The sequence below is a fragment of the Lissotriton helveticus genome, chromosome 10 (assembly GCF_964261635.1).
Source record: "Lissotriton helveticus chromosome 10, aLisHel1.1, whole genome shotgun sequence".
NCBI lineage: Eukaryota > Metazoa > Chordata > Amphibia > Caudata > Salamandridae > Lissotriton > Lissotriton helveticus.
Genome location: NC_136071.1, coordinates 59,979,696 through 60,006,897, shown reverse-complemented (window position 1 = coordinate 60,006,897; position 27,202 = coordinate 59,979,696). Strand labels below are relative to the sequence as shown.

The 27,202-nt window shown below is 44.2% G+C and overlaps 1 protein-coding gene across 1 annotated transcript in view; it reads right to left on the bottom strand.

The window, feature by feature from the left end:
- LOC144783889 (extracellular calcium-sensing receptor-like) overlaps positions 1 to 27,202 on the bottom strand; it is a 90,608-nt gene that overhangs the window by 43,444 nt on the left and 19,962 nt on the right. Inside the window, exons 3-4 of the mRNA XM_078662632.1 lie at positions 7,564 to 8,400; positions 7,119 to 7,346 (exon numbers count right to left, since the gene is read on the bottom strand). Coding sequence (XP_078518758.1) covers positions 7,119 to 7,346; positions 7,564 to 8,400 — 1,065 coding nt within the window. The remainder of the gene's footprint in view (positions 1 to 7,118; positions 7,347 to 7,563; positions 8,401 to 27,202) is intronic.

Here is a 27,202-nt window from a genome sequence, read left to right as displayed (position 1 = left end):
CTGTGCACCGCGCGGTGCCTGCAATGTTGTTCATGGAACTGCTGGTACCCCCCATGTGCACCCCCAAACCCCGGAGTCCTTGGGGGCCCACAACAGGCCCCCAAAGCAGATTCCGCATGCCTTTCCGTGGCAGCATTGCCACCACGGAAAGGCATTGAAAAATGCCCATCCTAATATGGCTGGCGGTGTCTGATAGACATCGCCACCATACAGAACCCTTTTCCGTCCGGTCGCAAGGCGACCGGGCGGAAAAGTGGTGGACAGTGTTTCCGTCCGCCGCGGACCGCCCAGCCATAATAATATTGCGGGGGGTCATGCCGGCACGGATGGAGGGCGGTTTGACCACACCAGGCCAGCGGTGGCTACCGCCGGCCTGGCGGGGGCGATCCACCTGCCATCTTAATGGGGGCCCGGGTCTATAGTGCTGACATGGGAACGAAATCCTGCTTGATAGGTGGATAGTATCTCAGTATCAACAATCCACCTATTTACCCTGCTCAGGACTAATCTAGCCATCAACTTTTGCATAGTATCAATAAGACTGATGGGCCGGTAGTCGGATGGGGTGGCTTGGTCCTCTTTTTTGAATATTGGGATGATCTCCGCCCCGTGCCATGATTCTGGGATGGGAGCACCTCTAGCCAGGCCATTGGCAAGGATGAATATGTATTTCAGCCAATTCTCCCTGTCAGATTTAAATATTTCTGCCGGGATGCCATCCGGCCCCGGGGCTCTACCTGCAGACACCCCATAAAGTGCACATTCTATTTCTAGCAGGGTAAAAGATAATATCTCCTCTGAGGCAATACACTTAAACTGATCTGAGTTGTGTATGTGATACGAGAATTGGGACTGAAAATATGTGGCCCAAGCTTCTTGTAAAACATTATTAGCAGGTACTGGGCCTGCATTGTCACCTCCCCACTTAAATAAGTGCCAGAAACTACACCAGTTGTTACCGTTACATGCTACTAGCAGGTCCTTCCATCGATTCTCATCGTGGGCCTTTTTTGCCCATTGTTAGATAGTCTTATATTCCGCCCTCCTAGTCCTTCCCTCCTGGACAGAGCCTGCCCTGATTGCACTGGACAGAGCCCAGTAAGTCTTCCTGCAAGCCTCATCATACCATTTAGCTGCTTTAAGTCCTGGGCCCCTATTGGTTCGCGCTCTAGGTTTTTCCAGATAGGATTCAAGCTTGGCGAACAGAGCCTCATGATGTGCTCTAAGGGCTAATAAGGTATCCTCATTAAAATCTAATTGGGAAAGGGCTACCAAGGAATCTGCTAGCGTTAGCTTGATTTGGGTTACAGTGGCCTCATCCGCGGTGACCTGTGCCCATTTTAGCCTGCGCGAGTCATTGGACATAATCACATCTGATGGTATTGTGTCTGGGATACCACTCCGGTTCTGGGTACAGATCACATCTAGTGTCATAAAAAGAGGTTCATGGGCGCTCTCTGGTCTTTTCACGACCTCCATATCCCTCAACCTGTGCCATAGTTCTAAATGAATGAGAAGATAATCAATTCTACGTTTCCTTGCCCCATTACTGAAGGTAAAGTTGCCTTTCGTATCTGATTTTGATCTGCCATTTACTGCACGAAGCCCACACTCCATTGTAAGACTTTTAAGCTGAAGCACAGCCGCAGTCCATTTCATAACTGGGGCAAGTGATAATGGCGGGACGCCCTAAAACGCATCTTCCACACTGGTTAGATTCCCTTCCTCATAGCCAAGAGGCTCAAACATGCAATTAAAATCACCTGCATTGATCTTACTGGAGGACCCCTTTAGAGTCTTCAGAAAGGAATCCAAGTTAGAAATGATCGGAGAGGCCTTTCCACCTGCCTGCCATCTGGCATAGATGTTTATGAATATACACTCCGACTCATAGATAGAAGTTATTCTAATAGCCTGAATTATGGACCTTTTGGGCTATTTTTGGGGTACGATTGACTTTAAAGGGAGGATCATTCCTGGTAAGATTTATGCCTCAATGAAAGGAGACTTCCTGATAAGTTGGTTCCATGAGAGAGATTTCAATGTCTTTCTAGATCCATATGTGTGCCTGAGAGAAATACCACCTGTTAGAGCAGTGACTTGAGGTAGTATGCAGTGGATTGACGAATTTCCCGATGTATTTAAAAAATAATTGGGTTGTCTCAAAAACTATAAGCATCAGATAGAGCCGAAGACGAATATCACTCCCAAAGTGGCTAAAGTGAGAAATGTACCTTTGTTAGTAAAAGGAGCATGAGGGGGGAATTAGACAAACTTCCGGACAATGCATCCACTGTAGGGGCCTGTGTTCGATCTCATGGTCACAGGTTCTAATCCCGGCGGGTCCACTCAGCCTTTCATCCATCTGAGGTCGATAAAATGTGTACCATTGAGTTGGGTAAGAATATACATCTGTTATTCAGTGCCTTGAGACCTTCGGGTGATATGTGCCCTTTACAAATGTACATGTTATGTTACAATGGCATCATTCAAGAGGTTGAAGCCACAGAATGGTCTCTCCAGTGGTCGTGGCCCAGAAGGCTAAAGGGGAGGCCAGGCTTTGCATTAATTTGAGGGAATTCAACAAGGCTGTGGTGGTTGATCACTACCCACTGCCGAATATAAATCAAATGTTGTGTTCCCTTGAGGGTGCGAGGCATTTCACTTCTCTTGATTTGACCTTGCCCTATCATCAGTTTAAGCTTCACCCTTCATCTCGGGATCATGGATACTTTGTATCACCGTTTAACACCTTTCGATTTTTGAGAATGCCTTTTGGACTAATCTCTGCTGCCTCTGTTTTTCAGAGGGCAATGGAGGACATTTTTGTGGGTCTTCATGGAGTCAGAGTGTATCTGGTGATGTCTTGATTTTATTTTGGGGATGGACCTTAAGGAGCTTGTTAATAGGGGGTCTCTGTATTGAAAAGACTACAGGAGGCATGACTAATTCTCAGGACAGACAAATGCTGATCTGACATCAAGGTGATAGAATATCTGGGACAATTGGTGTCTGCTTCAGGTATCAAGCCAAAAGCTTCTTTGGTAAGTTCCATTTGCAGCCTCCCTGCTCCTTTCAACAAAGCGGAATTTGTTAAGTGAACTTAAAGTGGTTAATTCTTTAGAATCTAATGTAGTGATTAAATTTTTGGAAGAACTGTTTGAGTGGGAAAGAATTCCGCTTTTACTATTGTTGGACAATGGGATCCAGTTTACCTCAAGAATGGTGGAAGAATTTTTAAGTGTCAGAGGTATTAAGCATAAAAAGGCAGCACTATAACACGCACAAAAGTAATGGAATGGTGGAAAGGTTTGTGATGGTGCTAAAGGAGACTCTACACTTTACGAGTATAGGTTCACACCACAGTCATCTACTTTTCATTTGTAAAAAGGGAGGGTCACCAACACACAGGTAACTCCCTTGTGGGTGATGGTAAAGAGCAGCTTGGTGGATGATAAGGTGGGTTGTACGGAAGAGTGTAAAGAGAGAGAGATGGAGGAAATGGAAAGAAGAAAGCTCTGGTATGATAGATGAAAGGCTGTGAAGACGACAGTAGTGGATGTTGAAGATTGGGTAAAGATCAAATCTCCAAGGAGAGATGGACTCAGGTCCAAATTTTATCACCTCCTTAGAGACATCAAGGTCTTTAGAAATGCGGTGAAGGCCAATGACCAAAGGATTTTAGAATCCAAGTAGAGGGGTGAAGTGTGAAACTTGCGCTGATTCTAGAACTGATTTGGACTTGTTTGAACTTTCTACACAGGGTAAGGTTGCCAGGCCCCTTCATCCTCTTCACTTACAAGATTGTGTTTGTTAATATGAACATAGTAACTATAGGTATTCTTGTTTTATTGTTCAAGCATGTCATGCATATTTCTCGTATTTATTTCTGTATTATTGTGTGGGTAATGTTAGGAGGTGATATTGTGTTCTGAATTAATAAGTTCCAGAATGTAAACTGGTTGCCAATGTGGAATGTTGAAGTGGGGAGGCCGACAGTTGAACTGGACTTAAATGTAGATGTGATCTCTATAGATACTACTTAATAAAGATGATTAATCCCTCTACGGTGTATCTAAGCATTTATTGAAGGTCGAACTTTTACATATGGCATACCTGTTGGTGGGCCAAGTTACACTACTAGGCCTAAAAAAACACTATGCCACAATTAATATTTGTATATATGTGAACGAAATGTGCACTATACGCAGTAAAAATGACATAATAACTATCGCAAAATAAAATAAAACGATCAGCTGTCAAATGCCATATCTGAGCTACGGGCAGCAAGAAGTGGACTTCAATAACAAATAAAATGCTGACATACAATTGTACTATTGTCATGAGATGCTGCTCTTTAAAGAACTGTCTCTTTCCTCACAACAGTCTAAATTAGACTTAGGGTAACTGCTGTGTTTCCAAGGAAAAGCCCCAGCTGACTCCCCCATCAGAAACCCTTGAAATGGCAGCCAAAGTCGAATATGTCCAAAACTCACACTGGTAACAACTCCAGGGTATCTAAACCAAGGCTTCTGTCACTGATTTTTGCTGCTCATGCCTGCCATACCTCGCAAAGTGGTCTCAGAGAGAGAGATAAGAAATTGGTTCTGTGATGCAGGAAGAAAATTCTCCAAATGTGATCATCATAGTTGTTTAAAAAAACTGCAGGGAAAGTTTCCTTTAGAGAAACAACAAATGAATTCTGAGAAAACCAATCAAGCATTGCACCTGCTCAGCATTCATTGAGTGAATCCACCACACTGATAGATGCAGTGAAGAAATGGCAAAGAAGGTGAGGAAATCTCAATGAACCTGGTGTCATTGGAATATTGCTGATATTGGAAATCTGAGTTCTTTTGATTACACCAAGACATTTGAGATAATGGTTAAAGTGGATAGGAGCCAGAATGACACAGTGTGGTACTATTTCCCATATGTTAACTGAGCATTAGAAAGAGCGTTTTTAATCTGCTGAATGCAATCAGTGCAACATGAAACACTTCAAAGCTTCACCATCAGTGCTCATATGCTTGTTAGACCTGTTCGCCTTGGAGTGGACTTCCCAAAATGTTTTGCCTTCCTCCTCCATTTGTTTCTGATCTCTTTTCCACTTTTCCACTTTTAGAAAATCAACATTTTCTTGTCCTACCCATTTGGTGGCTGCTCTTTGTATCCTGGGTCACATAGCTAGGTTTAGCTGACAGTTGGGGGCACTAGGTGTTGGCAGGATGGGCCTTCTCTTACATGATGAGGGAGGGGAGCTGTCACCTACCACACTTGTACATCAAAAAGACTCCGCATGAGCACAGTCACAAAGGGTTTGACACAAGTGTTTTGTGATTCAAGAGAAGCTGGTACACGGGCAGGGAGGCAGAAAATTCCAAATACCTCAGGGGGTGAAAGCCTCCAGATCTGTTGTAACATTAGACCCAACTCTTCAGTACACCTCTGTACTTGTGGAAGACTCAGAAGAACTGCTGTGCCTCTCTGTCAGGAGAACTACAACTCTGTTGCACTATTGCCCTGATACCTGCTGTCCTGCTACCTGAGTGGAGGACTGGACATGCTTTTTGAACCCAGGAACCTCAGAGTTACTCCACGGTTCAGTTGACTTACCTTCTGATCAAAAGCTTCTGGGACAGAACATCCTTCACCTATCTTGCACCTATCACCTGTACTCAGTCTGTTGTAAATTGCAAGCCCTTTATCGATGGCATCCTCAATGATGATGCAGAACTCTGCATCATAAGCCCCACAATTTCTTAAGAACCAGCCGGTGTGCATTGCATCTTCAATGCAGGACTTCGCATTGCAAGCCCTTCATTGACAGTATCCTCGATCGCAGCTTCACGGCTCCTTGGAAACACCACTATGTGACGCATCTCCACACCAGGGCGTCGTATGGCCTTGGTTGCAATATGCATCTTTGATGCTGGACCTCGGAGTAATCGGAAACTGGGATCTAACCCCTTTGCCGCAGCGGCAATTTCGCGGCAGTGCGGCACTTCCGCAAAATGGGCGGGGCCGCGTCGGCCGTTGGCCGACAGCAGCACTAACGAGGTAGTGCTCCCGTTGGCCAACGGCCGACGGCAGCACGCAATCGGTTAAGGTAATCTTGTTTAGCTGGCCTAACTTGGTACCTATTTCGTGCCTTGCTCCATCCCAACCTGTGACTGCCTGAGCAACCAGATACCCGCTATTGGCTCTTTGTGCTTTTAGGCACTATTTTGCAGATCTCCTTTCTACTGATTTTTGTTGTTGTTTTGGTTTCAAATCATTTATTAAGTTTTGCTCTATTTTTCTAAATAGTGTGAGATATTTCATATATAGTGTTTTCATTTTATTACTGTTTGAAGTTAAGCCTGGCTGCTTTGGTGCCGAACTACCAGAGGATTAAACACAGGTTAATTTGTCGTTGCTTGTGTTTCACCCTTGTGGTTGCTGCATAAGTAGTGTTTCACCCCCTCAACCAGCAACCCAAATATGCTCATCTGATCAATGAATTACAATACGCATCTCTAGTATCAAGAATACGTAACGATCATCATCAACAACCTATCTCATTGCAGCTGTCTCTGTGTCTGAGACTGCTGGTAAATGCTCACATGCCTAAGCTCTCTAAAACGTCAGTAGTGTACTGAGCATGTGACGCAGACCATACATTCCGCTTCATGACATTCTGCCACTCTTTCTCTCTCTTTCTCTCTCTCTGTAGCTCTCAAACGCAGGTACCTGCATCAAACTGGGAGACAGATGTTACCAATGCAATATGCTGTGGCATTTCAACAATGTGCCATAATGTGTTGTACTATTTATATGTGGTTGATTCCATTATTTATAAGAACGCTGTTGTATCAATGTTACTAAAATAAAAAATACACAATCCCAGTGTCATTATATTGCATTCTGTACTGATAGGTGTGCCACCTTGCACATTGATGTGTATTCTAAATTGTTCATTCCAACCACTGTTTTGACTGTGCTTTAGTGAACCACTAGGTAAATTAATAGTATGGTAAGCCCTGCTGTGCTGCAGGATTGTTACATTTCCACACCAGTAGGCCAGGGCCGGCTCCCTACTACTGTTCTTGAGCAGAAAATAATAGACTCTTTCTTACCTGAATGTGTTTTCCACCCCAAAAGATGGCACTTTCATCAATGACCAGTTTAAAGTCCACATGAGCACTGGCATTGTAGGTCCCCACTTTCACATATTTTGTGGTGTCATTGGATGTCATGTGCCAATATAATAAATCCAGTAATGCTGGGAACTCTCCTGATGTATCGAAGAAGAACTGGCTCCCAGAAGAGGCTGTAATGTGAACATTTTTCACATAGTGCAGCATCTGCACACAAACCATAAAAAGCAATTTACACAGAGATAGAGAAGAATATTGAAAATATTTTCATTTATTTGCTTTTATTATTGAAGGGTCATGTTGAGCTTCATTGATTAGATTATTGGATTGAGGCTATTTTTCTTTTAAAGTTATAATACTACTCACACTGTTTTTGATGAAATATAAGGAAAGCAACATGCACACAATGAACTTGGGTTCTAACCTGCCATGGTTGAAAATCCATTGCATCTGCACATGATCTGTTAGCAAAAGGACCTTCTTGATGTTTACAAAGTATAAGATCCTCCAGAGCTTGGGCCAAGGCATAGATGGCAATGTAGGCAGAGAAAGGGAATCTGAAATAATTGATCTCATAAACAGAAGCATCAAGAGATTGTAGCTTTTCTGTCCCAGTGCAGAGTGTCTCCCCATCGGTCATGTTCTCTGTTCTCATTTCACTAAATGAATCCACAAATTTACAATTGAAGACCTGCTCCCAGAAGGCCCTAATAAAAATATCCTCAGAGTCTTTCAATGGGTGAATGTTGAAGAAGAAATCATTGAAGCCTGGGATCTCAGCACTGTACACTGCCAGTGCAAGTGTGCCATTCAAAGTTCCCCACAAGTCCCGCCTGCTGAATATAGTTGAAGGAACCCAGGTTGTAACCCCAATCCAAATTTTTGAAGTGATCCCTTGTAGAGAAATCTCTTTTAGGATTGGAGTGATGTGCACTACATAGGTGTAACATACAATCACTTTAGCAGTGGATTTTTGCACAATTCCAATGACGCGGGCTAAGGACTCCTTGTTGATTTGTGTTGGAAGAGTCTCAAAAAAGTCTATGCAGATCTTATTTTGTGCTGCTGCTTCCTTGAGCATCTGGCTGCTATAGAGGCCCAGGTCATTGTTGGCAGTCACAATTCCTATCCAGGTCCAACCAAAGTGGAGCAGTAATTGCACCAAAGCATCCGCCTGGAAAGAGGCACTTGCTACTGTCCGCAGGAAAGACGGAAATTGCACTTTGTCACTCAGGATGGGGAGCGATGCAACATAACTTATCTGTTGAGCATGAACAAAACTTGATAGTAGTCTTTTAAATAATTTGATGTAAAGGGGCTGATTCACTAAATAATAATTGACTTCCAAATTTACTCTAACCATTTGGATATGCATGATTTAACAATGAGCAAAAGGTACTTAATTCACAATCGGAAACACTTGATTTGTGTGGGAGTGTTCTGCATAAGTTTGATGTAATCTGAAAATGTATTTCATATTGAAAAATCAAAGCTGTCCTGAGAAAACGGTCATGTTCAAAGCAGTGCCCACTGCCAAGCTAATTAACTGATGATTTAGAGGCAATGGTTAAAGTGTTTGTGTAACACATACACACAGCAGTGACCCCTCAAAGGATTGCCTAGCCTTTGACCACAGTTTTAAAATACCATGGCTGGAGGACATTTTTAAACCTTTAATGAAATGTGAATTAAATATTGATAAAAACAATCCTATTTCCATACAGGATTATAGTAAAAGTAATCTGAAATTAAGATACTTATTCGCAATGGAGCAGGAACGGGAAAGGTATAGCTAGTTATTGTGAACGCCTGCTGATGAGGGGCATTCAGTTATACTTGACATTCGTAAGGAATATACAACATAGATTTTACCTGACAAAGCTATGGATTGGCACCTTACATTATTTAATAGCCTTTCCAAAAACTGAAAAATGGTGCCACACATTACCACCTTGCCCATGTGACGATAAAACCTTACAATCAACTTTGCGTTTCATACTATTTTGTCCTTCTTATATGGGTATTCGGAAATCCGTTTTAAAACCCCTTTTTTTAAGAAACAGACTTTTTAATTATAAAAATGCTTTTAACTTTGTTTGCGGTTTGGATAATGTGAAAATTATAAGCTCTGCCATTCGTTTTGTACAACTCTCTATTAGGAAGAGAAAAAAATATTTACTGTTATACGAAAGACAAGACTAACAACTGTAATTTCTTCACATATGTTTCCATATAATTGTATGCATTTATAAGCACTAGCACCTTATTGTATATATAGCGGCAATTGTATTTCTGTTCCATGATATATTCATCTATGAATACCCTATTAATTCTTTACCAAGTTAATCCCCATGAAAAGCTAAATGTGTAAATCTGATTTTAACTTTGATTACGGATCATGATATTGTATATACAGAGACAATTGTATTTCTTTTTCATGATATATTCATGTATTAATACCCTATTGATTCTATACTGAGTTAATCCCCATGAAAAGCTAAATGTGTAAATTTGATTTTAACTTTGATTATGGATTATGATGTCATATGTGAATGTTTTTCTTTTTTAATGTATTAGCGTGCTTTTATGGTGTTTGTTTTATTTACACCGAATAAAGCTATGTTGATTTGATTTTGATTTGGTTTGACCCTTTAGGCACTCCACAAATGAGACTCCACACAAGATATACATACAAATAGCACTTTCTAATATTGGTAAAATGCATTAGACCACAATCCCAACTAGGCAATTGTCATAAGCATGAATAGTGCCATAACATGAATACTTAGGTATTATACACGTCATAAACCATTAGGAAATATGTATTAGCAAATATGCATATCCTGGATAATCATAACCCACACATGTCATGGGCCATTATGAAATAGGTATCAGCAAATAGGCATTGCATTGACCCTACATGAAATGGGAAATCCTTAAAATGCAGGTCACAGGAACGCCTGCACGCTACCACCAGTTGTGTGGTAACCGTTTTAGAAATGCCTCCTTCGCTAGATGCAAGGAATATGAATGAATGAATGAATGAATTTATTTGTTTGGTTACTAAAAACCATTACATAAAACCAGAATACAAAAGTGACAACATTACAAAAGTTAAAAACCAAGAAAATTGCAAGAGATCAGTTTATCTATTTGCTCCAAAGGTGCTAAACGAGCTGAGAAAAGGATCATTGTCCGGCAGGAGGCTCTGGAGACCGGCTTGTGGAAGCCATCAACTTTGCCCATGCTTGAGAGATAAACTTTCCAAAGGCCGCCATGTGCTTTAAGTGTATAAAGATGAGTAATCCCCTCCTCTGCAGTGCGTGACCCCGATTGTCTTAGTAATGGCCTAAGGTAAAGACTACGAGCCGGGCGGAGGGCGGGCAGCAGAAGAGGAGATGGACCAGAGACTCACGTTTGTACATGCAGAGCCTGCATTCCCAGACTCCTGAGCTGGCCTTACCGCAGGCATCAACGGCCACATGCATCAAAGTGCCCATTTGCGATTTCTTAATTGCGAAAATTAAGGAATCGCAATTAAGAAATCGCAAATTGCTATGCATTAAAAAATCGAATTTTTTTAGCGATTTCTTATTTTTCCTTAATTGCGATTCACAAATTGCGAATAGCAATTAAGGAAAACCCTTCCCATTGATTCCTATGGGCCAAGAGGCCCATGGAAATCAATGGGAAGGCATTTATAATTTGCGATTTTCAATTTGCGAATCGCAAATTGAAAATGCAATTTCAAGGGTGCAGGGGGGGTCCAAAGGACATGTGTGTGTGTAAAATGCAACTTTCAAAAATGCATTTTTGTGCATGTTTGAAGGTTTTCGGTCAATTAGCATGAGGTTCAACCTCATGCTAATTTACCGCTTCCAAACAGCAAAATCGCAATCTAAAAATGATCATGCATTGCATTTAAGAAATCTGAATTTGCGATTTCTTAAATGCAATCGCAATTTTAGAAATCGCAACATGATTGCGTTTCCTAAAATTGCGTAATACATGATGCATTCCAATTTTGATAATTGCATTCGCAAACGGCCGAAAATTGCGATTTGCACCGTTTGCGAATGCAATTACCGTTGATGCATGTGCCCGATAGTTCTTTGAGGGGCAGTAGATGTAGTCTATAGGCCAAAATCTTATGAAGGGCAACACGGCCCACAGCCTGCGTGAGGTGATGTTTGGAAGTGTGCAGGGTTTGCGGGAAACACAGGGTCTTATGCAAGTCTTTTCTTCTCAGAGACTCCAGGTCCAGTTCCCGTGACCGAGCCCGCACTTGTTTTTTAATCGCGTTCTTGATAGCAAAGAATTTGACATGTTCAGGGTTCCATGTGTCCATGGCAATTTTAAGGCGGGTTTTAGCCACTTCGAGGGTGTCCGACCAGGGGTTCCCGGGATCTCTGAATATATACTTCAAGACTGACTTTAATGTGTTCTCCTGAGCCGCAGTTGTTAAAAAGTAATATTTACTTAAGGAGGCCAGCTCTTCCAGATTTTGCTGGTTGAGTGAGAACTCCAGGCGGATGAGGGTGTTTCTAGTGCATCTTGGAAGATGGTAGACTTTCTTATATGCTCTGCACTGGATTTTTTCTAATTCATTGTTCAGTTTGTCCAGGAATGCCTGTAGAGCATAGTTGAGAACCGGCATAAGCTTGGCTTTAAGAACTCTGTTAATGGCCATGGTAGACGGGCTATGTAAGGAGGCTTGCAGCTTGCAGATGGCATAGGTGATGGATTTACCTTTGACTTGGATTGACTTAAGGTGGGCACTTGCAAGCCCTGATTCCTGAAAACAAATGCCCAAATAGATATACCGCTGCGTGGTTTCCAGAAGGAGATTGCCTAGCCTCCATTTTAAAGCTTTCTTCCTTGGGTGAAGACCAAAAATAATCACCTTTGACTTGGTTGGATTTGCTACAATCCTGTTTTTGTCATTATATGCGGCAAGTGCTGTCAACAACTTTTGTAGCCCAATTCTCGTGTGGTCAAAAAGGACCAAGTCATCAGCATATTGCATGAAGAGAATTTTATTTCCACCAATCTTTGGGGTGGCCAAGGCAGCCCCAGTCAAAGCCTTCTCCATGTGCGCTGTATATAAATTAAATAATAATGGGGCTAGCACGCACCCTTGTTTTAATCCTCTGTCTGTGTTGATCTTGACAGATGCGTAGTCCCTCGAGAGTTTAACTCGCACCCATGTTTTTTGGTAAAGGGACTGTATCGCTCTTAGCAGTACAGGGTTGATGTTCCATTGGACCAGATTGTGCCACAAAATTGCGCGGTCTACCCCATCGAACGCCACCGAATAATCAATAAAGCAGGCGAAGAGTGGAGGGCTTTTGCGTGTCCGAGCGCGATATGATAAGTAAGCAATCAAAATCGTGACACTGTAGCTCATGCCCTAAAGTACCTATTACTAGTACCCGCCATGCACAGTGATATTATCAATGATCTCAAAGATGTCATGAGTGATGTCATTTGTATGGTAATTAGCAGTGCATGGGGGGGCGTGAGTTATAGTTACCTAAGTGTCCAAGTTATAGTTACTTAAGATAGCTCTAACTGGTGAATTTCATCTGTTTTCAGAGTTTAAAACTGAACATTTCACCTAACTATAATGTTACTTTAACCTTTGGATTTTCAGTGAATTTCTAGGTTTTTCATAACGTAATGTAATATTTAATTATCATACGTCAATCCAACCATGCATGTGGTGCACCCTGCAGCTACCCTCCCCCACATGCAGCCAACCCTACGCTTTACAGGGCGTTCAGTCGTGCATGGCTGAGATTGGCCACAAGTCCTGGCCTGCGACCAGTCTCCCAAATGCAGCCAACCCACGCTGTGCATGGTCTTTGGCCGTCTGCATTGGGGAGCATGGCCTACAAGGCCTGTGGCTAAGCCTTGTGGCCAAACCCCCAAAGGCACATCCTCTAGGCCCGGCACTATAATTACAAAGGAGTGGGGAATGCTGCCTCCCTCCCCAGGCTGATTTTGGCCACAGGGACCCCATCCCTCTACGCAGGGCACCCAACACGCTATGGTTGGGGGCTGCAGAGGGAACCCCAAGGCCCCTGCAGCCCCAGCCGTCTCCCCTCATTGAGTGTTAGATGGCATTTCGCCAGAGCACTGGCAGCAGCTAAAAATGCTGGAGTTTTGAAATTGCTCCCACCAAGCAAGAGCAAACACTGGTTTCCCTGCCGCTATGTCCTGGAGGTGGGTCGCCCGGGACAGAGCATGAGCCGGCCCTGGACAATGGGTTCCCAGGGCCATTGTTGACTCTGAGCGCAGGACCATGCTGCCCTCCTTCCCCTGGTAGATGCTGCCAGAACCTGAAGGGCGGGGTCCCTGTGTCTGAAATAGGGGCCCCCTGGGGCCAAAATGATCTGGGAGAGGGGGCTGTGCCTCCCTCCTCATCTACTTTGCAGCCAGGCCCTGATGGGTTGGGGTTATCAAGGCCACATTCAGCCTCCCCCTCCCCCAAATTATAAATATGCATTCCTCTGGGGCCTGACCCACACAGGTGACTTGAATAAAAAGAACAGCAGCAGAACAAGCTTTTTTTTAAATGTCGTCATGAATTTAAGGATCCTCAGTGAAATTGTGGCAACATGAAAAAGAAAAAAACATTTTTGGACCCTCTGGGAACCCACAACCAGCCCAGGGGGTCAGGATATTCCTACTCTGCCCCTCTGTGCTTTTTTGTGTGTTTTTAAGACTCAGGACTGAGTCTCAGGTCCTAAGATGGCTGCAACCACTTCCTGGTTGAGGTGGTATTAGCCATCTATCAAGATCTGCGGGGCATCCGCGTCCCTATATATGCAAAGTTATTATTTTACTAATTACTCAAAAACTACTGAACGGACTTACACCAAAACAAAAAAATTGCTCTTTCGGGACCTAGATCAAGCTTTCCGGCCAAATTTGGTGTAAATATGTTCAGCAGTATAGTCTGTAGCTCTGACTAAAAATCCTATGGGAAAATGAATGTGGGAAATGTGATTTGGGAACCACCTTTTTTCTCGACCCCCTCTTGACAGATCACCTCAAAACATTTCACGTCAAACTAGGAAAGAAAGAGCACTTTTATGGATATATATTTTTTTAAAATATTTTTATTAAACATAAACAACAAATACAAACAATATGACCATCGTGCCGCAGGTATCTGCCAATCAATAACGGAGAATGTAGGTTCCAACATTACAGAATTATAGAGGAGTACACAAAGTGGGCTCAAGTTATATCCACGTGCTCCGAAACTGGATCTAATTCTGGTGGTGTACAAATATCCTCACGGTGAGCATTCCAAGCCTCCCATATCTTTACCCATTTACGGGGGTCTCCCTCTGGCCACATACACGGCCCTCGCCCGAAACAAACACCAATCAAGGTCCTCCATCCATTTTCCAAGCTGAGGAGCTCGACCTGCACCCCATAGTTGTGCAATATTTCGCTTAGCAATCATACATGCGAGAGTAACCAAAAGCTTACCATGAGTCGAGAGGTCGGAAGGCTCCCATACATTAAGTAAGCAACGACGTGCCTCAGGTACAAATCTGCACTCCCCATGCCTCACTCATTTTCTCATGGATCTTTATCCAATAGTTATGGATCTCCGGGCACTCCCATAGAATATGCATAAATGTACCAGGCATACCACATCCCCTACGGCAATCTGCCTTGGGGGCAAGCCCCATACAACACAACCCCGGTCCCGTGGTGTAGGACCGGTGGAGGATCCTAAGCTGCACCAAACGAAGCCTCATGGAAATCGCCACTTCCCTAGGGGAAGCCACAGCCTCTCCCCAGTCTTCATCATCCAAAACCAAGCCATCCGCTTTCCATTGTTCCCGGACCCTCACTAGGGGATCCTCGGTGTGGTTAATCTATTTCTTGTAGACCAGAGAAATTGCTTTGGTAGGAAGGTATCCGTCCAAGATTCGATCCTCCAGTGGAGAGGCCACTGGCGGCTTCACATCGTGAGGGAAAGCCGCCGACAGTGCATGCTTAATCTGTAAATAACGAAACCGCTCACCCTCATTCAATTGATGCCTGGCTTGTAGTTCCTCAAAGGTCAATATCCCATTCTTACCCCACATATCTCGGACCTGCGAGATACCGATCAGGTCCCAGCGGTCAAAACCCTTCGATTTCCACAGACTGCCCAAAGCCTCCGAATTCCATAGAGGGGAGGCTATTGTTAGCATGCCTTCACATTTAAGAGCTCAGTTAGCCTCATGCCAGACCCGCGCCGAGACCGACGTCGGACCCAGCAGGGGAAACCTGCCCCGCCTAGCATACAAGACCCTAGTATACTCACCCCCTGGCAGCTGGCCGCGATCCATGGCAAACCCGGGGTCAGCCGGAGAGCCATAGACCGCGTGATTGATGGGAGCTAACTGGGAGGGGAAACACCCATTACATCGATGTATATACATCGCGGTGCTATCGCACCGCGACTTTTACATCGCATTGTCGTTGGCATCGCAGACTTTTAGTGCGCATGCTACAACGGCGCCATGGCATTAACATCGCATGCAATTACAACGCATGCGATGTTAACATGCCATTACAACGACGCAAGACTTTCATGAAAACAGAACTTTTAAGGATGCAAACGGAAACGTACTAACATTTATGTTACAAGCTAATAAATATTACATATACAGAAACGGACTAACATTTAGGTTACAAGCTAATAAATATTACATATACAAAGCGAGTGAAACAAAACGGAAAAGGGGGGACAAAACCTTTTAATTAGAATAATTTACAATTATACTAAACGGAAACAGTAAATATTATATAGACAAAACGGAAAAGGGGTGACACAAAACTTTTTAAAAAAGGAGAACAGAAGCAAATGACCTTTTACTAAAAACGGGCTACATCGTGAGAGGATGTGGCCTGATGGATAGCTCTGCCGACTTTCGTGTTGTCAACCACGGTTCGAGCCTCCTATCAACTCGCCAAAAGTAAAAGTGCAGCGCTACATTACATTTTTATTACTGGTGCAGCGCTACATTACACTTCTATTACTGTATGGATGGATGCATGGATGGGTGTATGGGTGGATGAATGCATGTATAGGTGGATGGATGAATGGATGGCTGTATGGATGGATGCACGGATGGGTGGATGGGTGGGTGGATGCTGTGTGGTGGGTGGATGGATGCATGGATAGGTGCTGGATGGATGCATGGATGCGGAAAAGCCACGCAGCGCTAGATATGTTATAATGGCGCAGATGTTAGATTTAATGAATGGGTGGCGGATGGCAGGGTGGATGGATGCATGAATGAAGGCTGGGTGGAAGGATGTGTGTGTGGTGAGTGGGTGGGTGGATGGATGGATGAATGGATGGCGGATGGATGAATGGATGGCTGAAAGGATGGATGCATGGATGGGTGGATGAATGGATGGCGGATGGATGCATGGATGGCTGTATGGATGGAGGCATGGATGGATGGAGGCATGGATGGGTGGATGAATGGATGGCACATGGATGAATGGATGGCAGATGGATGAATGGATGGCTGTATGGATGGATGGCGGGCTGCATGTCTCATTGTGTTGGATAATGGCATGGAAGGGGAGTGGAGGCCTCTATGTCGCTATGGGTTCAGGCAGTATTAAAAAATCTCGCAAACATGATATCATGTTGATTAGTTGAAGATGAGTAGGAATAAGATGGGGCTTGAGGTATTCAGAATGAGGCACATGAGCACCTTTGCCCTTCCTTCTACAGGCTGCAAATATTCCACGCACATTCCAATGTTTCCTTCTTCACTGCAGCCTCGATGCCTTTACCCCCCCTTTACCCACCGCAGCAAATCTTGCTGTTTGGAAACGCGTTGAATTATAACCGTATTCATATTGCGCTTGCTACCCCTTACCCGGAATACATTAGGAGTCAGTGCTCTCTCTCTCCCCGCAGCTCTCTTTACACTGCCCACTCAGTGTCTTCCTTGAATGATCATTCTTCCTGCACTTTCTTCCTTATGATCCGCACCAACCACTTTGGCCCTCTCCACCACTCGTCCCCTGCTTACCGCCAAGCAGCAGCCCAGCCGTCCCTCAGTTCTCTCACCACCACTTCCTTACACTGCATTTCCTCATCAATAACAATGCCTTGTTCTGTTCCTTCCTAGAGGATTGCTCTAAATGCAGATAACCATTATTTTGATATTTGTTGAGCGTAACGTTCACTCTGATCAAGTTTATTGGCGCTGTAGAATGAAGGTCCTTGGAGAATACCGTTTGTAGACGTTAGGCCTCTCCAGGAATCAGGGCTGCGTCTCAGAAAAGATGAAATGACATCTCCAGCGGTGACACTGGTATCTCCCACTGCAGTAAATAGAATCTCCAGGAATACAGGCCTCGCCAGGCTAAAGATTAAATATAGTGTCAGCAAATAAAGGATTTGCGTGCCAAAAGATTAAAAAGCGTTTGTCGGCATAAATGATTCACACCGTTTTAGAATAAATAGTCTGAAGGAATAAAGCATTCATCTCCCGGCGGATTTAACAGAGTAAACGGCTCACCTTCCTAAACATTAAATATAATGTACCGAAATAAAGGGCTCTCCTTACTACAGATTACAGGGAGTCTCTCGCAATAAATAATTCACATCCCATTGGAATAAATAGTCGGCAAGAATAAAGTCTCTGTCTCCCAACGGGTTAGCTTCAGCCCCAGGCGCCCAGGCAGTATCTTCCAGTACATCACACAGGATGTGCATCTGTAATATCCCGCGCTTCAGTATTTATGGCAGCAGCTAGGATACACACACCAAAAAGAAATAAAAATAGAGCATTTTGTGTTGGGGGAACGGGTGGAGGGGAGGCAGGGGTAGGGGCGGGTTCAGGCGGCAAATAACAAAAACCGCGTTGTTTTCCACTGCGATGTAATGTTCTGCGGGGTGATGTTCGGGCCAATAGGAATGAATGTAATCGCGTTGCCAAGGTTAGCGATGTGTTGACTCACGATGTAATGGTCGGGCCGATGTGATAGACGCGATGTAAATGCACGCGATGAGTGTGGCCGCGATGTAGCGTCATACATCCAACTGGGAGGCCCAGTAATACTTCCTAATATTGGGCAATCCAATCCCACCATCATACCAGGGTAACATCAACTTAGACAGTGCAATCCGCGGTTTCCCGGCCCAGAGAAGTTGATGCTGCAATGATTCTATCTCATTAAAATAAGAGGAGGGCACAGGATAGAGGGAATTCTGCAAGGCGTATAGAAACCGGGACAACGCCATCATTTTAAACAACACCGCCCGACCCAACAGGGAGAGCGGCAACTCTTTACATTTGGCAATGTCACGGCAGAGTCTGGCCAAAGGGGGACCCAGATTAGCGTCAAAATGCACCTTCGGATCCCCAGAGATGTGAATACCAAGGTAGCGGAAACCAACCAACTCCACTCTAACCGGACAATTCGCTGGCACTCTAGGGGGATCACCGCTCAACACGAAGAGGACTGACTTCGTCCAGTTAATGGCGAAGCCCGAGTATCGACCATAGATTGCCAAGATGTCTAGAAATTCAATCAGGGACTGCCGGGGGGAGGTCAGATACATGAGAATATCGTCAGCATAAAGCGAGATCTTGTCCTCCCAATCCGGTGTCCACCGCAGCCCTTTTATAGATCTGTCCTAGAGCACCCAAGCCGCAAGCGGCTCCAGGGCCAAGGCAAACAAGAGTGGCGATAGGGGACATCCCTGACGGTGCCCCTCCCCAACTGAAAATCGCGGGACTTATGGTTATTCACCACAACTCGGGCCAACGGGGCCGAGTACAGAAGACGGATCCATCGTACAAATTCCGGTCCAAACCCTAGCTTCTCCAACACCGCAAAAAGATAAGACCATTCCACTCTGTCGAACGCCATAGTGGCGTCGAGGGACAGAAGCACCGCTGGTTCGAGTATGTGGGAGGCACCCGCCACCACCCCGTGGAGGCGATGAAGATTGAGAGCAGTGTTACGACGCGGCATGAAGCCCGACTGATCCGGATGTATCAGCTCCGAAATAACTTTCACCAGCCGGTTAGCAAGTAACTTGGCCAGGATCTTAGGCTCAGCATTCAGGAGAGAAATCGGGCAGTAGGAGGAGCACTCCAACCGGGGCTTGCCATCCTTATATATTACAATTATATTGGCGATGCGTTGGTCATAAGGAAGTATTCCAAGCTCTCTACTCTCGAGATACATATCTTTTAGGAACGGGGCCAGACGGTCTGCATGCAATTTATAGAGTTCTACAGGGATACCGTTCTGACCCGAGGCTTTCCCGGAGTGGACCCCCAGACAGCCATCGCGACCTCGTCGTTCGTGATAGCAGAATCCAGAAATTCCCTATGCTCGACTGACAAGGCGGGCATTGGAATGTCTCGGATTACCTCCGCATTCTCTTCCACGGTATACAGTCCCGTCGAAGTATAGACCTCCTCATAATACCGAGCAAACTCAACTACAATAATTTGTGGAACCGCCGTGACACCCGAGCCCGCAATCTGCAGCTCCGGCACCAGGCGCGATCCCCAGTCACCCTTCTCCAGCCATGCAATCAATTTCCCTGCCTTATCTCCATGTTCATATATACGACTTTGCGTGTTGGCATGTTGCTCTCTCGCCCTATCGCGCGCCAGATGTTTGTATTCATCCCTGAGGAGGCGGAGGCGATGTGTCGTCCCCGGGTCCCCATAGACGGAGACCTCCCTTTCCAGGACCAATAGCTCCGCCTCGATTCTATCGACTTCCGCCCTACTCTTCTTTTTCTGCCCAGAGATTAGGGAAAGCGCCTCCCCCCTGACTACAGTTTTGTAGGCCTCGCAGAGGGAGAAGCCTGAGTCAACCGTCCCCGTGTTCTCCCGGAAGTAGCTATCCGTAACACGTACTAACTCCTTTTTGGTAGTGGGGTCTCTTAGCCGACACGTGCTAATCGGTGCAATCCTAGCTACATTACTCTGTCCAATTGTCAGTTGCAGCCAGACCGGCGAGTGATCAGATACCCCCATAGCCAGATGACTCACTTCCTGCACAAACATCGCCTGTGAGGCGGGCACGAACACATAGTCTATCCTAGAGGAAGAGTGATGCACAGCAGACACATGAGTATATTCCGAGTCACCAGGGTGCCGGAGTCTCCACCCATCGACCATACCAGTCGTGGAGACAAAATCCGACAACCATCTATGAGAGGTCAACAACACACGGGAGGGGCATCTGTCCAACTCACCATCCATCACCGCATTGAAGTCTCCCCCTATCACCATAATACCAACAGGCAGAGACAAAAACACCGTGCTCAAATCGCTAAAGGTGTCCGACTGCAGAGCGGGGGGAACATATATTGAAAGGAACGTGACAGTCCTACCCTCCCAAAGCCCCGAAATTCCCACATAGCGGCCCCGGTTATCGGACCAGGTAGCTTGGATAGTGAGCGGAAAGGAGTTCTTGACTAAGATCCCCACCCCTCTAGAACCGGAGGTAAAACTGGCGTGGGCCACCAACTTGTACCCTCCCCGGTGCAGCGCCATACATCGCTTACCCATGAGATGGGTCTCAATTGAAGGGATTGAATATGGCAGATCTGAGGTAAACATAGTGCCAGACTCCAGTATCTGGTCAGTTTTTGCCAATGCAAAACATAATAAACCAAATAAGGAAATCAGATAGCAAAGTATAAATCCTTTATCAATTTTTTGCTGAGTATCAAACATTAGATAATTTTAAACAGTCAGGCTGTTGTGAGTGTGTAAATATTTTCTTTTCTGTCAATGTACAAAGTATTGCCAAGGTTTTCTAGGAGTTGCTTCTTAATTCCCTGTTTTACATTAATACTGATCTAGTTGACTCTAAGAGGCACTCGTTTGTGTCAATCAGTAAATTGAGTAAAAGGTCATTTTCCGTGATTTTATTAATTTAACCACCCATGAACTATCTTTCAATGAAATCATCAAATCCTCCTGTATTCTCCTGTATACACCTCTATAAGCATAGTTAAAACTGTAGATATCCCGTGTTCATAACAGGGGATATCCAGTTGTATTTAAAATGATCATCATGTTATGGACATTAGCAATGTATCCAGGATAAGATTCTTACAAGGGGGCCAACTTCATTTAGCCTAAATTGCAAAATTCAGCACATGCTGCACAACTGTATGTATATAGTTATGGCAGTGTTTCAGTTTTGGTACATACTCTGGATAACACTTGCATTTAGGAACCAGAGATAGAAATACATTGATTTTAATTGTATTATCTCTAAAAAATAAATTTGCATTAATGTACTGCACAACTGTATTTTACTGACATAATTTAATATGTTTAATAGATCAAACCTGAAGTTAATGCATTTCTCATGAGATACATAAACACACACACATACATTTGCACATCTTCCCCTCAGAATATACAGATCCTGCAAGCCAGTTGGCGAAGGAGAGTCCTGCTTTTATTAAAGAGAAAGGCAGCAAATAGTATGCAGTCTCTTTTCCTGTTGGCTATTTAACACAGCATTTTAAGACAGCATTTTCAAAGTACATTACATTTCCCACAAATCTCCTCTTAGAAGATATACCTAATTTCCTATAAAAATGGTTTAGTCCAATATCTACTTCTTCTTTTCTTGGTGATTATTGTCTTTAGGCCACAGAGCAACCGAAAAATAGAAATAGCAGCAAGAAAACTCGAAGCAACCATAGATACCCTTCTCTTTTTTGGTCCTCATCTATTTACAATGTTTCATCCATGAGAGGAAAGATTCCCCCCAAGATGTCCGCAGCTTGTCGTCTCTGACTATCAACTGAGTAGTTGGTCATAAAAACAGGCAAAATGATTTGTTATACAACTTTATAGGAATGGGCAAAGAAATTAGTGGCAGAATAATAATCATCTTCTTTATCTTTAATAAAATGTGGGCTCTTCTTCTACAACTGGTTAGGAGAATCTGCAATGTTATTACACAGTGATTGGCTCTGTTGTGCAGGTTTAAAGCATATTTACTTCTGATATTGCTGTGTGCTGAACTGGTTTACAATAAAAGGCCCTGCATGTGGAAACCTTCGACCAGCCTTCAGACCTCAGAATGTCTTCCAGTCTGGCTCGAGCCAAAAAGATTTTCAAAGTCATATATACCCCAGACAGAATTAGCCTTGAAACATCCCATAACCACCCCAGCCAAAGTTATTACTCCTTTAACCCATCTACCTAAAATATTTGAAGTTACTAGAGTAAACAGTTTAACCAGTGAGATTAATAGTTACAGGAATTATTTTCTTAAACTCTCATATGTGCACATATTAAGCCTGATTCCAAAAAGGGCTTCCACACTCATGTTGGAAGCCCCGCACTGGTGGGGGGTCTATGAACTCGGGCGAAAATCCTGCAAAGAGAATTCTTATTGCAAAGATTCCAGAGTATCTGGGTTTAGCATAGATGATTCATTTTAATAGTTTATATTACAAAGGGTGTTCCTTACCCAATTTCTCTTCACTCTTTTGTTGCCCAGCTGATATTGCTGGTCTATACCTATTGAGACTCCTACCAGCTGCCAAGCATGCTAAAAAGTTTAGAACCCCTCTGACACCTTATGAATCAGGATCAATACCCTACTTCACACAGCAGCCACTGCAGACATCCCTTGCTAAGCTATAGGCTCTACTTTTAGGCTGCAACCAGGTAGCCTCGATATAGCCAGAAGATGACTCTGAAAGTCTTGCCATGTCTGTAAGCAACCTAAAAAGTGTTATCAAGTCACCTTCGCTGATTGCCTGCAAATCTCTGTAGCCACCTAGGTGTCAACATGAAAGGCAGACTAGCATGATGAGTTCCACAAGACCAATTCAGGACAAAGCATTTTTCGCTAATGCATCCTGATCTGGTCTCCAGCTGAAATTATTTTGTAACTGAGTTATCTACTGGGAAACAAACAGGCTGATTTTGAATGATACGCAAATGTTGCTCAGATGTTTGAAAACTTGAGGTTTTAGGCATCAATCAAAACTATAGAAGAGGCTCATTGAGTGCTGATCTGCCACCATATTCCAAGGCCCTGGCAGAAACTCTTCCACCAGAGAAATTTTCTGACAGAGACAAACCTCCTACAGTGATCTGGCCCGCACCACCAGTTATTTTGATCTTGTTCTGCATGGCCTGTTTATATACCTGACTGCTGTCAAATTGCCATACAGAGAAGGAGTGCACATGTCATTCTGTACTTTACAGAGCTCTTGCACTGCAATGCTGATTGTAAAAAGCTCTAAACAATGTATGTGGATTGATAACTCCTTCTTGAACCATCTTCCTTCTGTTAGGAAGTTTCCATGTCTGTCACTCCAGTCCTGGAGACTCACAACTGATTATTATACTAGATCTGGAGGTATAGGAAAAATGGGCAAACTGCCTCAGGTGTTTGTGCCACTTAAGCACCACCTTATTTCTTTCTTGATTATATTCCATTTTGAGTCAGAGAAACATAGAACCTCTCTCATTAAATCTATGAGAAAACCTAAAACTCCCTTTTTGGAAGAATCAAATCCGACTTTTCTATATTCACAATTAAACACAGAATCTGAATCAAGTCTATGGATGACCGTACCTGTTCTAACAAAAAATAACTTCCTCCTGGCCTATAAATATGATGTCATCCATATACACCACTATCCGTAGCCCCTGAGACCTGAGAACTGCCACAAGAAACTGTAATACTTTGGTGAAACACCAAGAAGAGGAGAATAGGCCAAATGGTAAGGACATGAACCTGAATACCTACTCCTGCCAGAAGAATCATAGATCTGACAAAATTGACGGTGGCATCCTCTAGATGAAGAATCATTGAATGGGAGAAGAATATCACTAAAAATGACTATTGTCTCCATTTGCAAGTGTTGATAAAGGACATATGGGTTGAGATCCTCATCTTAACAAAACTGAATTAAGGTAGGGAACCTGGTCTCTACCAGTGTGGCATAGAAATATATTTGAAACCCTGGGACCTTTTGAAGAATCCATGGATAATTCGAAATTATCACTCATTCTTGTGCAAAAAGGTCTGATCTTCCCCCTTGTTGTATATGGGGAAGGAAAGGAGTGGCAGGAAGAGTACGGTGTCAAGTAGGCAAAGAGGCTGGCAAAATGACCTGCTCTATCTGCCGGCCCTGGGATAGATCTGATCAAATACTCTAATCAGAGACGAGTTGAGCCTTGCACTATTAAGTAAAAGCTTTGACATAGCATAACATTTCGGGCACTATTAACAGCCAATTTCATACTGAATTGAACCCGCAAAAAATTAGAGAATATAAAGACAAATCTTTAAGGAATTTCTAAACCTCAGAAGTTTCTTGAGAGATAGAAAGAAAATGGGGCAAATTGTTTCAGAGACAGCATGCTTGAAGTGAAAATAATGTAGCTCGGGAGGAAGTAAACTTATGAAGGATGAGCAAGTTGATATCTGAAGAATGCACCAGTCACTTCGGATGATAGCAGCAGAATTAATATTGAAGACAGAGATCCATCCTAATGAACTGCCTTGGGCACAATGCACAGGGATTTGAAGATGATCCTTTTGGGCACAGGAAGTAGTTCATCCAAAGCTTCAGAAGCAGAAAGAAGAACGGGAAAGTTCCAAAGCTAATCTTGCTGATGGAGTCTGGATCATGTATAAGCCTTTGAGCAGGTAGTCAGGGGAGCCTAAACATAAATAGTTTCCGTAATGCAACCTGCTTAAAATTGCCTTATAAAAAATGCTCCTGGTTTTCTGTTTAAACGGCTTTCTACATATAAATGCAGACGGAAAACTTTTTTACCATTGTCTGTATTTATAAATATGAACGGAAAAATACTGACAATCCAGATTTCAACAAAGTGCTTCAGCCCAAGGTTACCTAATCTGGTGCACAGAGGAATACTGCTGCACTCCGCGTGTGTCGCGTCTCGTAGTCTGAGAGTGCTTCACTTCATTCAGGTGAGCTCGGGCAGTGTTTCACCCCAGGGTTGCCTAATCTGATGCAAAGAGAAATGCTGCTGCCATCTGCACATGAAAGGCACCCTACTAAGAGTTTGGACTCTTAGTACAGCATTTGACACTCTCCTATCGCAGGTCCTTCATCAGGACCCCTAGGGGGAGACTTGGGTATTTATCCCCATCCGGCATGCTCTTCCCATGTCACTTATGGATGTGTGCTTGTTCTCTTGGTCTGAGAGTGCTTCGCTTTATTCAGGTGAGCTGGGCAGCGTTGGAGCCTGTTGCTCCTGCCTCAGAGTGCTTTTCCCTACTTTACGTTGGTTGACGCTTTCTTGTACGCTATTTAGCAGCCCTTTTATTGCAGGGTGAAACTCTTTTGGCCAGTTAATCAATTTAAATACTTTCATTGAGTAATCCAGGATGCTGCATCGGAAAACCATCATGTGATTCTGGGCATATCACTTAATTTCCACATGTCTGTGTAAACAATGCATATGAACAAGTAAATTTAACCGGTGCTCGGGTAAAGCACTCCAAGACCTCCCCACATTTTGAGAAATGCACATGCGCAGGCGTGCGCGCATGCACAGTTTTCTTAAGCAGTATGCGAATGGTGAGGAAGAGGATGATGGCAGCCCGGGAACACCGCGGTAAAGAGGTATGTGGTCTTTTAAATAGGGGGTGGAGGCGGGCGACAGCGGAGCTACGTGGAGTGCCACAGAGTTTTTTGCCTACTCCATGGTACTCCGCGTAGCTCTGCTACGCACACTACACCCAGGGTTAGTCCTGAGTGAACTGTAAGGAAAACTGGCTGTGTCCGAAGAGTCATAGAACAAGGGCCAATCAAAATCTGTAGTCTGTGGGTTTAAACCTGTGGTGTTTGCTGCACCCGTGGGGCCAGCAGGGGTGACCAGGATAGATCCAGACTATGGGGCTTGCAGCAGAGTTGGGCTGGACAACCCCCCAAGGGAGCAGGGCAGTGACATTTGAGGTTGCCAATCCCTGATCCTAGAAATTGTTGTTTTTCAAAGACCAATATACTGGTTTGGGGGGTCAGTGGGAGATGTGAGTGCAAGTGGCAGGACAGAGATGCATCAGTTAGAGCATCCTATGAGCCAGGGCAGGTGATAAGAGAACGTGGAGCAAGATATCAACTATAATAACTTAAGTAACCAGCAAACATATCAAAAGAATCAACTACACAGTGAACATGTTTATTCACCTCTGGGAATGTCAGGGGGCACAAGGAAGCACATGGAAGTAGAGTAAAGAACTTTAAAGTATAGTAAAGAGCAACATGCTGGCCAAACTCATCTGCTGGCAGTGGGCAAACCCACAGAGCGCTGATGGGATAGTGGGTCAGTATTTTTCAGTTTGGTCTTCAATGGGAAGTGGGATTTGTCACCATCCATGTCTTTTGTGAGGTCCACTGCTGTTCAGATCTGTTTATCCTTGCCTCTTTGGGATCTAGCCTCCCTATCCTGGTCCCCGCCTCCCTCTAAGGATGGCTCTTGACCGGAGGCACAGTGCAGTCCTTGAACAATGGGTGCATGGCCAGGGAAGCATCAGTGGTGTCCATGGCCATGTCTGGGATGACTTCGAGGAAGGGTCGCAGTTCCTCCAGGTCATAGACATCTTGTGATCATCCATCAATCATAAACCACATTTGTGAGGGTTCTAAGAGGGCCAACATAATGTCTCACTGATACAGCAGAGGCCTAAATGCTAGAAAGGCCTTCCTTTATCATTTGTTTGTTCAGAGAAGTCAGCTGAAATGTGCATTTTGTGGCTTTCATAGACGTATGGTCCGTGGGTGCAGACCATTCGAATTTTTATATTGAAGAAAGCATGCTATGACAGGCCTCACCCATATGATGGTGGCCAGCCTAGAAGAGCAAATCTTATGGACACTCTGGTTCTCTACAGTTGGGGGGAAGTTTAGCTCCAGTAGGCGGGAAGGAGCTGGCAGAGGATGTTGCGCATGTCCACTCCTTCTGCCTTGTAGAGGATATCAAAAAAACGCATAGTGTCCCTGCGCAGGCATTAGATTTCAGTGTTCCGCGTGGGGG